Source organism: Cydia splendana, chromosome 23 (assembly GCF_910591565.1).
Source record: "Cydia splendana chromosome 23, ilCydSple1.2, whole genome shotgun sequence".
NCBI classification, from domain to species: domain Eukaryota; kingdom Metazoa; phylum Arthropoda; class Insecta; order Lepidoptera; family Tortricidae; genus Cydia; species Cydia splendana.
In genome coordinates this window covers 3,916,201-3,929,825 of record NC_085982.1, presented here as the reverse complement: position 1 = coordinate 3,929,825, position 13,625 = coordinate 3,916,201, and the positions used below count along the sequence as shown (strand labels likewise).

The following is a 13,625-nucleotide window of genomic DNA, read 5'->3' as shown; positions in this document are numbered from 1 at the left end:
ATTGAGATCACTCTGACCCACGCTTAATATTATTTTTTATCTCCCATTTATCAACAGTTTTGTATAATAAACTATATATTTTCTTAGACGTAATAAGTGTAGCTTTACGATTGTATTTTTTGTTTTCAGATTCCTGCTACACTTTAAAAAAAAATTGGTAATTATGTAAAAATCAAAAATACGTTTTTTAGTCTTTTCTACTTTATGCTTTTTTTTTTGTTAGAAAGTGCATTGTTTTTGTTCCAAAACTAGATTCCTCATCCTTAATTTATTCGAAAATGATATATTACATGCCCTAATAGGTACAGTTTTAGAGAAATGTTGCTCCAAGTCAAGCGCGGCGGCGTCGAACTTCCCCCCTCCCCCCCACTAAATGAGACGTGGCTCTCGAGGTCTCCCGGTCTGTATCTGCTCATGACCAGCTAAGAATCAACTGTGCCAAGTTTCAGCGCATAGTCACAAAGTGCAAGGTGTCGTGCACTAACAAACTAGCTAGATGTGGTCCTATTTGACTCAAGAAATTACATAACATACTTGACTGGGCAGATGATACATACGGTAACTTCTGTCACTATCTCCAGTCAAATTGAACCCAGTATTTTTTAAGTTAGCCAATTTACCTTCAAAATCCTTTTTTTCCACATCCTTATTACTATAACCATAACAATAAGATTATATTACAAATATTTGGCTAATGGTGCATATAAATTGTATTTACATTTGTAAGTTTCTAATCTAGACGTTTTTGTTTTTATATGTATTTGACGCGAGTATGTCTGTGTGATATTGTGTACTCATCATTTGGGGCATTATCTATGAAAAGGGACTTATTGTCGATGGCGCTTACGCCGCACAGCGTCGCGCGGCATTGTATTTATATCGGAGCATCGTTAATAATGGCGTAAGCGCCATCGACAATAAGGTCCCTTTTCATTGATAACGTCACATTTAAACTAGTATCGCTTTATCAAAACCTGTAGGTACAATACCGCTGAATAGATACTATTCAGAGCAAAATGTCTTATGGTTACAAAAATCTGTTCAAATGTGGGTTTCTATACCGGGTGTTTCCTGTAACACGAGCAAATAATTAAAACATATATTGTACTCCTCAAACGATATAAGTTTTGATTAACAACTTCCAAAAGTTATGAAATCTTTAGATTTTCACTTTTTCATCATTGTCTTTGACGTTGCCTGTCACGCTTTAAACATAGCAAAATTTGTAATACATTGCGTCTTAGAATTTAGAATAAACTTTAAAGTGTAATAAAAATCAAAACATAAGTTATTTTTCAAAGTCGCTGAACAAATGTTGGTCAGTTTGAGGAGTACAGCCTACAGTTTAATTTATTGGTCCTGTTATAGGCAACACCCTGTATATAAAATAAATAATTATTTAACAACACCACCAAGTGATTATGTGATCAAACTCAATTTATCCTTAATGACCACTTTTCTCTACGATAAGGATCCTGACAACATGGTCACTCGTAATATACGGTCAGGATGGTAAGGTACGGTCAGGCGCAGTCATAATTAAGGGGCCTGTCAGTTAGAACAAAATTTTGACAGTTCCGAACAACTGACAGGCCGATACCGTCCGGCGGACTGTTAATCAGTGGGCCCCTTTATAGCTAATGCGGTCACGAGTGATGGTAGTGTTGATGTAGAGATTGTAGATTGTGGACGGTCGCAGGGCTCGGAACCGGGTTTTTTGTGAATCTCGAATAGCCCATAATTTTAAATTATTTTATGGTCTTTATGTAGGACTGAATCATGTATTTACTTAACAACTTCGTATTATTGCCCCATTAAAAATTAAATAATAAACCAAAGAACGAAAAAGAACGTAATAATACCGGTATTTTTTGGATGAAGAGAAAACCGGTTCCGAGCGTTGGTAGAGCGGGTAGAGCGGCTGCGGCGCGTGATCTGATGAGTAGTCTACGCTTCTCGTTGGGGTTTGAAGCTAGTACGGTCACGATGGGCAGAGCTAGCGCGGTCAGGTTCACTAAAGTTAATGCGGTCACGAGTGATGGTAGTGTAGATGTAGAGGATGGTCGTAGAGCGGGTAGAGTGGTTGCGGCGCGTGCGCTGGTAGAGCGTGCGTGGGGGCTGCATCGCTGTCGTCATCAGATGAGGAGTCTAGTTGCTTCTCGTTGGGGTTGCCACTGGAAAAAAGAAAAAAAAAGCGTTAGAAAATTGGGAAAAAAAGTAACATAGGTACCTGTCTTTTTAGGGTTTCGTACCCAAAGGGTAAAAACGGGACCCTATTACTAAGATTCCTCTATCCATCTGTCTGTCACCAGGCTGTAAATCATGAACCGTAATAGGATGTCAGGAAATATTGAAATCTTCGAGCAACACCGGCTTCCGACACATCGGAAGGGAGGGGCCCAAGCGATATCTCACCGTACAAATCTTTCTGCCATTTTTCGCGGGGGGAAAGGTGCACACAGTCGCACTTCTCACACACTTACATACAAAATCCAATCTGTAATGACGACACAAATACATAGAAAATGACACACGTCAAAGAAAAATCTTGCAAACCTCGATCTCTTTTTGTGTACGGACGAGTGACAAGTGTCACAACACGCACACTAACACATTTTCGTTGAAGTATGTTATTGTATTCTGAGAGATGAGAAGTCGGATTTGTCGGTCGACCGATCCGCAATTTGTACTGAGCGAGCAAAATCAATAAATACAACAATTACATGAGACTAAAATATAATAATTGTGTTTGAATGTAATTAAACGTATGATATGTAAAAAAAAATATTACATGTGAAATGTAAACACTTTCTTTTTGTAAATTTGATGTCCCCGACCTCTTTTTATAACAAAAAACCGAGCAAACAGGCATTTTTGTGCAGCAGTGTTCACGCGCGCGTCTGGACTCGGTCTAGTGAAAAATCCAAGTGCAACTAGTTTTATTACCCGCGCTAGATTAGATTGACGCGCTAATCCTGTACCTCGGCAGAGGGGAAATAGTGCGAATGCCGCCTCCCTTCCGTGTTGCTCGAAGGTTGAAATTTTCACACATGTATTTCTGTTGCCATGACAATAAAACAACAATATACTAAAAACAGAATAAGTGGGGCTCCCATACAACAAACGTGATTTTTTTGCCGTTTTTTGCGTAATGGTACGAAACCCTTCGTGCGCGAGTCCGACTCGCACTTGGCCGGTGTTTACACACACCTCGCCCGCTTAGCAACTTCTGCTGCTGACTGTATACCTACTTATTATTTAGTTGAGAGACTACCCCGTCTAACAGACGTGCACTCATCGAGGCGCGCTGACAGCCCCTACTGACGTAATCCGATACGGCGCGCTCGGTCGACCACTCTTTTTAGAATAGGGTTTATGCTCCATCGGTTATGGAGCTGTTAGGTTAGTTTTGACATGTATAGATACATAGAGAACGTTAGAATCCGGCTAAACTAATTTTGCGCCGACTTCGACTAAATTAAGTCAGGCAGTGCCATTGTAAACGTCATATTTCCAAAGAAATTTGACATTATTAAGACAAAATATTGTACACTGCCATGGGGAGTTAGATTGGTCCGGCTCGAGATTGAAAAGTTGGCACAAATGGATCGAAACTTCTGACTTTTTGACGTGATAACGTCTTATAAATCGATGAACACCGGTAGCATGCATGAAAAAATGTCACGTTGTGGACGGATCTCCATGGTAACGTTGTGGACAGATCTCCATGGTAATGTTACGGCCACGTTTTCTTATGACGTTATCACGCAAAATTATCGTCCGTAGTCCGAATTTACAGACAACCATTCTTAACCGTATTTTTTGACCCAAGAGCCAAGGGACACGGCAATGCCTTCAGATTTACCAGTTGCTCTTCGTGGGACGGATTATTTTTTCTTAATACCAAGTCGTTGGCAAACAAGCATACCGCCCGTCTGATTGTAAGCAGTGTACTCCTACCTATGGCCTCTCTCTCGCTCTTCGAAAAGGCTTCCTTTCAAGTATCGCGGTCACTCGTAAATTTTTTTTGCTACTAATCATACAAGCCATACGCTCGTGTACCACCATTGCCCAAAAAACCTTGCCCAAACGGGATAAATCTACTCCGACACCGACAAAAGATGCTTCCTTCCACATGATCGGACGTCCCAGGATTAGGGCACAAAGAAAAAAAGAAAAAACAACAGAAAAAAAACAAAAGCCGCGCCTTAATGAAACGTCAATAACTGACATACGATACTTTGTAGTGAAACTCGATATTTTGCAGTTTTTTCTAATTGTACTGTTGAGGTTTAATGAAGTGTAAATAGAGCGTAATTAGGTATTGTAGACTACAGATACACTGAGAAAAAAAATCCTATAACAATTGAAATTGCATTAAAGTTTAAAGCTTTAAACAGTTCCATGAGCCTATCGAACAAAGCAGTAAATTTTACCGTTCGCACAGTACGTACGTAGATTTGTGGATATTGTATATAGCAATTAATTTAATGAAATCACTTTAATGTGTGCTCAAATTGCTCAATAGATCATATTATTTTCAGTGTATGTAGGTCGACAACGAAAAGCATTATGTTTCTATCACTCTTCCTTATTAGTGTGACAGTGACAGTTGCGTTTCGATCGCTACGGAGCGTAAGCGATTGGCATCTTGGCTACGCGGCCAGATGTAGTGCATAATTATTTTCCTTCGTATTGTCACGGAAACGTACGAACAAGTCTTGCTATTAAAGCCAGTCTCGGTACAAAATGTGCTGACGTTGACTGAAGTAGCATGACAAATGTATACCCTTTGAGTACGTAACCCTAAAAACGTAATATTTATTATTAAGGTAATTCCGTTAAAATAGATTAATTTATTTCTTATTGGAAATTACATGGTATTTAACAATGTCACAATGTTTCCAAATAACATGAATTCACAAAAAGATCGTCAGATTGTAAACAATAATACATTAAAATAATTAAGAATTAAGTAGAAAATAAAAAACAAATCAAATAATCATAATAAAAATTAAAAATAAAAGTCAAATACAGTAAAATAAAATGTCAGAGAATGTCAGAGCATAATGAATATGAAGGGCTGGTGGCCTACCGGTAAGAGCGTGCGACTTGCAACCGGAGGTCGCGGGTTCAAACCCTGCTGGCTCTTACATTTGAGTTCTTTGGAACTTATGTACGAAATATCATTTGATATTCGCGATGAAGGAAATAATCCCAATAAGGCCTAGTTTACACTCTGGTTTGGAAGGTCATGCAGATGGCAGTCACTTTCGTAAAAAAACTAGTGCCTACGCCAAGTTGCCAAGCGGACCCCAGGCTCCCATGAGCCGTGGCAAAATGCCGGGACAAGTCTAGGAAGATGATGAGGTAATTCCGTTAAATACTCCCCCACAAATGTAGTTTTAAGTACACTATCTGATTCCGAATGCAGTGTTATTCAGACTGACTCACGGCGATAATAAAATGACGTCGTTTACCAAAACATAAACTCTAATAACAGTTGACTAGTTTAGTCACGGCTTAAAATAATAGCTTTTAGTAATAAATATTTGTTTTTGACGTTTTTGTTAAGATTATACGTAGGTATACAAAATTACATCAAATTTCAACGACTTCGACCTTGACTGTACCTAACCGTAAAATTTAATCGTGTCAAAAATATTACATTATAATAATCATCCCAATGCGGCCCTGTTCGCTTTTACAAACGCAGATGTGACGGTATCAGGTTACATACGGCCGTCTCGCTCGGCTACGTAGCGCTCTCTCGCTCGGGCGCGCAAAACTATAGCTACAGGGCTCAGGCAGGTATTTGGATATTTGTGTATTTAATTGGTAATAAAATATGAATTAAGATTATTGACGTGAGTAATTCACATCGTCCTCACTATTTGGCTGTTTTTTTACGACATTAGCAAACGAGCAAAACGGTTGATAATTCAAGATTGGCACAACCAATACCAACAAAATTAAATTATGTATATTGATTATTTACGAGTATTCATTTGTTAACTCGAAACTTAACTTAACTCGAAACTCTTAATTGGCTTAGACTTGTTCGGCTAAAAAGAAGAAGGATTTTTTAAGTGAGAATTAGATGTTTAGTTATTTTGTAATACCTACTGCTATTAATATTTAATTTGTTTTTGGTAGTTTAATGTTGCTATACCCTTGCAGGGTTCATGTTGAGACTGTATTTATATCATAAGATCCTCTGTACACATGAAACGCAATAACATATATGAGTATGAGAATTCTCAGGTTCAAATAATTTGGTAAATATAAAATAGGTACATATATAGTAACATAATAATAAAAATAAGTCACAGATTATAAAATAAGTAGATAAGTAAGTAAACTAGTACGAGTAATAATAGTAACAGTAGTGTAGTAGGTACTGTGGGGCTGTGGGTGGCCGATTTGTGTAAAATTTCCCATAATTATTATAATACGTATATTCATAAAATTTGAATTTAAATATAAAAGTACTATAATACAGTAATTTAAAAGCATGTTTAAGTAATTATTGTTATATTATAATACACCAGTCAAATCTTACAATAAAAAAACATTGCGTGATGTAGTTCTATATTTTTTGTATGTTGTTTGCAGTCCTTGGAGGAATGTGAAACTATGTTTTGCAAGCAAAAAAAAGTTGTGCTCCCTGCGTAATTTGCAAAAAACTGCAAAAATTTCGGAGTTTTTTCAGTTTTTGCACTTTTCTTATAAAACTATGGGTTTTGGTCAAAACTTGCTATGTAATGTTAAAAGAACATTAAATTTGGAACAATTTAAGCCCATGTACAGCGCCTCATGTTAAATAGCTCATGAGATATGGAACTTTAAAAGAGGGTATTTTTTTCCTTAGAATGAAATTTTTAGTTTTTCCTATATTTCAGGACAAATATCGGCACAACCGCTCATGCTATGAGAATCTATATTGCGAGAATAAAGTTGTAGCAAATTTAATTACCTTTCATTTAAGCGCAAGAAAGGGTCAGTAAGTTCTACAGTTTTCTAGTTATCGTAAAAAAAATGAAATTGCTATAATGAGGAAGGCAACTAATGTATTGTTTAAGGCATTGTCAAAATCCGTACAAAAGGCAGTACCATCGTCGAGAGTGACATCTACGATTAGCTTTTACCGGTCTTCTCCGATAGCAGCAGAGCGATGTTAGAGATCAACCATTTTTAAAATGCACTCCCCTCTTAAGCACTTCATTCATTCAGTAATGAAATCAAGATACAAACTGTAGTTTGGCTTGTTTTTAGGCTCCACTTTTTGGTCGTAGCCATTGATTGTAGTCCACGATACCGATTCTTATTTAAGAATTCGTTCTTGTTTTGATACGACCTTGACGATAGTTCACGGTGATTGGCGTGGTGTTAGACCCTTTCTTGCGCTTAACTGAAAGGTAATTAAATTTGCTATAACTTTATTCATTGCAATATATCTCATAGCATGAGTGGTTGTGCCGATATTTGTCCTGAAATATAGGAACAAGTAAAAATTTTATTCTAAGGAAAAAAAAACCCTTTTTTTAAAGTTCCATATCTCATGAACTATTTAACATGCGGCGCTGTACATGGGCTTAAATTGTTCCAATATGACCAAAAACCCATCGTTTTATAATAAAAGTGCAAAAACTGAAAAAACTCCGAAATTTTTGCAGTTTTTTGCAAATTACGCAGGGAGCACAACTTTTTTTTGCTTGCAAAACATAGTTTCACATTCCTCCAAGGACTCCAAACAACATACAAAAAATATAGAACTACATCACGCATTGTTTTTTTAGGACATTTTTTTGTAAGATTTGACTGATGTATAAGCAGACATCGTACATTTTATAGCATTTTTGGTGCAGCGGAGTGGTGTTAACGGAATTGGTATAAACAATTTCAACCCTAATGATTAATTAGCGTTAATTACGTTAATATTAACCTTAATTTACCATTTCAGTTGGAATTATCTATACCAATTCCGGTAACACCGCTCCGCTGCACCAAAAATGCTATAAAATTTACGATGTCTGATTATAAGACTGCTCAACAAGGAAACAATGGCCATTTTGACCGTTAAATGTCATTGGTCAAAACGTTCTATATTTAAAAACCTGAAGGAACTCTCGCAAACAATATCAAAACCGTTCCACATCTCAATAATTACTACCTCGTTTACCAAGAAACAAAAGGTCGGAACACACATTTAAAAATGAACTCTATCCTTATGGCATAAAATCGAGAATTCAATAGCAGTAAAATATATTGTTGTGTGTATTATTGTTCATTTGAATTTGATCCTAAATTTATGAAGGATAGAGTTGAATTTCGTTTGGAGATGGGTATAGGATATCAGGTTACTTGAAGCCAGCCAAATGGATAGACAAACGTATGGCCCCTTTATATATATAGTGTATATAATATGGAGTTAGCAGCAATTTTGTTATCGTTTTATTCTAAGAATTAGTATTAAACAGTTTTGTTTATCCTAAAGTGCAAGATTGACTTTAATAAGAGGCTGACAATAACTCAATTCGCTCACTGTATTTTTTAATAAAGAATGAAAGACAAGTGTACTTAAGTAAGTTACAGTCGCCATCAGAACGTCATCTTGACTAGGCCCCCAGTTCTAATTAATTGAAACTAAAAAAAATGATTTTAATCACGGGGTTTCCACGAGAAGGGTTATATTCCAAACACAAATAACATACCTATTGATTTCCTCATTATCGGGTGTGTTGTATCTAATTTTAATTATTTTAATTTATTATATTAATTTTAATATATTGAAAGCAAAATTAGCGACGGCGATCTTAAAGGTGCCGCTCGTCTTCTTTTCACAAACGACGTGCTATCGCCAGATACTCCCGATACCCTCTCGGCCTTACGATCTAAACATCCCCCGGCTCCTTCAGTACCACACTCGTTTGCCCCACCTACAGCTGACCAGGCCTGCCTCCAAATCGAAGGCAAAGACGTTATTGACGCCATATTTTCTTTCAAAGCCGGTTCGGCGGCCGGCCTGGATGGGATCTCGCCCCAACATTTGAAAGATCTTATTTCTCATTCCGTGGGCGACGCAGGTGAGCAGCTTGTCTGTTCCCTTACTAAATTAATAAATTTTATGTTTTCAGGCAAAATTAACACTAATATCGTCCCGATTCTATACGGGGCAAACCTGATCGCCCTAACCAAAAAGGACGGAGGGGTGAGACCCATTGCGGTGGGGTCAACTTTACGACGTCTGGCTTCAAAAATTGCGGTTAGACACATTAGATCAAAATTACAATCCCTTTTTGAACCAATACAGCTAGGTTTCAGCACGAAAGGTGGGTGCGAGGCAGCCGTCCATGCCCTAAGGACCTACCTTTCACTCGATGATTGCGAAATTGTTGTCAAAATTGACGTTAAAAATGCTTTTAATTCGGTTAGTAGAGACACCTTGCTGACAGAAGTTAAGGACAAAATTCCGGAACTATACAATTACCTTTTCTTTTGCTATTCAGACTCATCTAAATTAATGTACAAGTCACATGAATTATCTTCCGAGGTTGGCTGTCAGCAGGGTGACCCTCTCGGGCCAGCAATTTTTAGTTTGGCTATAAATCCAATTATCAAAAATTTAAAATCAAAATTCAATGTGTGGTACTTAGATGACGGAACCCTAGGAGGTGACGTGAATACTGTACTCTCTGATTTGTCTTTTATTAAGAGTAGTTTCGAAAATATTGGTTTAGAACTGAATTTCAGTAAATGCGAACTCTTTATTCAAAAATCTTCTTGTACTTTGACCAACTTACAACCCAAATTTGACGATCTGACTCCCAATATCAAATCAGTAGACAAGTCTTCTCTTTGCCTCCTGGGTTCTCCTATATTCGAAGAATCTTTTCCCGATTATATTTCTAACTCCATAACTAAATTCAAAAGTCACACGGATCGCTTACTCGAAATTAGCCCTCATTATGCTCTTGTGATTCTTAAATTCTGCCTTTTTGTCCCTAAATTTACGTATGTGCTCCGCTGTTGTCCTTTCTGGAAACATCAAAATTTATTGTCGCCCATAGATGATTTGATCAAAATTAGTTTAGAGACGATTCTAAACATTCAGCTAAGTGAGCCTTCCTGGTCTCAAGCGTCCCTCCCCATTCGGTTTGGAGGTTTAGGAATTCGCAAAATTTCCAGTGTGGCTTCCCCAGCCTTTTTGGCGTCCACTCATAGCACGTCTGGTCTCATAGGAAATATCTTAAGGGCTTTGCCCACAAACTGTGAGATTGCGGGCTTTGAGGACGCCAAAAATGCTTTTAAAATTGCTTGCCCAGGCAAACAATTTCCAGACAACCCAAATTCACAAAGGAGTTGGGATAATGTTTACTGTGATTTAACTTACAATACTCTCCTAAACAACTGTACAGGTCCAGACCGCGCGAGGCTTTTGGCGGTCGGAGCCCGGGAAGCCGGTTACTGGCTACATGCCCATCCTTCGCCCAATACTGGTACTTTCTTGGATCCGGCCTCCCTTAGACTGGCGACTGGTTTGCGACTCGGGGTTTCGGTGTGTACGCCACACATATGCTCTTGTGGCACGGACGTGGACCGACTGGGACACCACGGATTATCTTGTCAAAAAAGTGCAGGCCGTTTTTCGAGACATGCGTCGCTTAATGACATAGTCCGTCGGTCTCTTGCCACCATCAATGTGCCTGCTCTTCTTGAGCCGACTGGCATTATCAGAGATGATGGCAAGAGGCCCGATGGGGTGTCCTTAGTTCCTTGGAGCTTGGGACGGATGTTGGTGTGGGATGCTACCTGCGTAGACACACTGGCACCGTCCCACCTCCAACGGACTACTGTAAAAGCGGGCGGAGCGGCGGAAAGCGCCGAAATTCTAAAACGTAACAAATATAAGAGCCTCGGTAGAGAGTACCATTTTGTACCATTTGGTGTTGAAACTCTAGGTCCATGGGGTCCCAGCGCGCATAAGTTGTTTGCAGAAATCGCGAAGCGTCTGGTTGACGTAACTGGTGACCGAAGAGCTGGCGGCTACCTCGCACAACGTATCAGCATTGCGATACAGCGAGGAAATGCCGCCAGCATCCTTGGTACAATGCCTCAAGGGCCTATTTTAGATTTAAGCTAGTTATTAATTTCGTTTAGTAGTACCACTGTATATATATTGTATGTAAATAAAAAAAAAAAAAATGTTACCTATATAATTTAATTACATAATTATCTAATTTAATCTATTGTAGTGTATTATTTTTTGTGTTTGTTGTATGATCCTAGTTGGTCGAAATAAATGTTAATTTAATCTCATTATTAATATGTTTTAAAGCTAAACAAAATAAACAAAAACCAACATAATAAAACTTGATACTTAACCTACCTACAGGTAAAAAATTTGGCCTAAATCGCCGTCGACGGGCAGGGTGCCCAGAAGGCTCGCCGCATGTCCTCGCTGTATAGCGATGCTAATGCGCTGTGCGAAATACTGGCTTGAGGCTTATGGCCGAGGATGCCGCAGCACCAGCGGCACCGCTGGTGCTTGGAACATGGGACGGTGCCAGGGTGATTTAATCTAATTTAATTATGTCCGAGCCATCTGTCATTTTGCACAAGCAAAGCCTACATTAGATTCATTAGGTACCTAGTAAAATAGCCAATCGAACTGTCATTTTATTATCTAGTAACTTTCCCGCTTTAAATATTTTTTTTAAATATGGGTCCTAGCACAAAGTGTACAAGATATTTTTTTTAGATTATGTATGTAAAAGAAATTTTTTTGCTACGGGCCACCGTTTACGAGTTATTTACGAAAAACAATAAAAGGGACCTTTAAATCCCCCCCAACCCCCACCCTCCGGTACTTTATAGTATGTTGTTTAATACACCATTCGCTATAACATACTTTCTGCAACTATAACTATGCCAAAATACGCTTATACACGAATTATTTCCGCCGATTGGCAATTTTGACGTAATAACGTCTTAAATCGATGAACACCGGTAGCATGCACGAAAAAGTGTCACGTTGTGGACAGATCTCCATGGTAACGTTGTGGACAAATCTCCATGGTAACGTTACGTAATGTAATGGTAATGTTTTTATATGACGTTATCACGCAAAATTATCGTCCGTAAACCGACTTTGCAGACAACCATATTTTTTGGTTTTCGTTTCAAACATCATCAAACATCAACATCAAATTATAAAACAATTACCAAGATAGTTACCAAGTGCCAATGTCAAGTGATAATAGTCAAGTCAAAAGGGGCTCAAAATTATTAACTACAAACATTACTATACGCACTTATCTTTAAACTCAACACGTTTTCAAATAAACAAAAAAACTTCATGCCTCCCCGAACGCACAGTTTTTTTTTTCTTTTTTTTTTAATTCTCTGCTCAGGGCCCGGGACTTCCGCACCATTGAGCCGAAACAGATGCGGATCGGCCAGATAAGATGCGATCTGATTTTAAAGATAGGCCGCTTTTAGGAGCTATTGTATTGGGAAGCATGGAAGCTTAATTGGTTTTAAAATATAAAGAAGTGTCATAGAACTCATAGAGTCCGTCTTAGATAACTTTGCACCGATTTGAATAAAATAAAACGAAAGTGAGAAAGTTTCATTATAAACAACATATTTTTATAGAAATATGACATTAACTCTAGATTTTTTTAAACAAATTTGCATTTATTTTTTTACTTTAAATACTAATTAGTAATTTTAATAGTTCTCATTCTCATGTAAGATTAGGAGTGGAGGGTAGGTCGAGACAAACTTTACGACAACATGGGGTCAAAAACACCACAAGCAATTAATTAATGGACCCTTTATCCTTTCCATCATATTCCATTAGCATATTCCTTACATTCAAGTGGACATTCGAGGTCATATTTTGCTTCTCAAAGGAATGTTACGTCCGGTGTAGTCCGATTTAAATGTAAGGTCCGGTACCGTCTTTACCATAAGGGCACACGGGGCCCGTGCCCAGGGCCCCCATCCTCAGGGGGCCCCGAAGGACAGACAGTAACAGTATATTTGACTACCCATAATAAATAGAAGATTAGGTATAGTAGGAAAATGTTAATTTAATTCGCTTTCGCTACGAAAAGTAATTCCAAAAGGGCCCCAGATTCTTACGTGTCCAAGGGCCCCGGCATAGTTTAAGACGGCCCTGGTAAGGTCCTTACGGTCAGTTTTAACTAACAATTAATTAACAATGAAATGACTTACCCATCTTTGTGTTCTGCTTGTCTGTCTCTTTGTCGTCTGTTTTTAAACCAGTTTGAAACCTGGAAATAAAAAGATAATTTATAGGATTTGAAGAAGAAAATTTTGACTACCGTACATATCCTCCTAAGCCATACAAATGAAAATCCAGAATTTGCCACTGCAATTTGAACCTTTAGTGCAGGGAATAGAGTTGATTTTGGTTTTGTTTGAAAATTGAACGAAACAAAACAAATGCGACTCTGTTCCGATTGAATATGATTTAAATTTCATCGAACTGACTAAGTTCTATAGGTAGGACCTTGGGCCTTAGGAGGATATAACTTGCTCAACATTGCCTAACATGCTAAACATTGTCTGGTTTAACAACCATCAATATCTATCTA

The 13,625-nt window shown here is 38.1% G+C and overlaps 1 protein-coding gene and 1 long non-coding RNA gene across 2 annotated transcripts in view; both read right to left on the bottom strand.

The window, feature by feature from the left end:
* The window catches only part of LOC134801905 (uncharacterized), a 537,245-nt gene that overhangs the window by 311,966 nt on the left and 211,654 nt on the right, over positions 1–13,625 (bottom strand). The gene's annotated exons all lie outside the window — the stretch shown is intronic.
* Positions 1,998–13,625, bottom strand: part of LOC134801857 (homeobox protein SIX1-like) — a 41,455-nt gene continuing 29,827 nt past the window's right edge. The window contains exons 6-7 of the mRNA XM_063774497.1: positions 13,243–13,301; positions 1,998–2,174 (exon numbers count right to left, since the gene is read on the bottom strand). Of these exons, the coding sequence (XP_063630567.1) occupies positions 2,030–2,174; positions 13,243–13,301 (204 nt within the window). The 3' untranslated portion in view covers positions 1,998–2,029. The remainder of the gene's footprint in view (positions 2,175–13,242; positions 13,302–13,625) is intronic.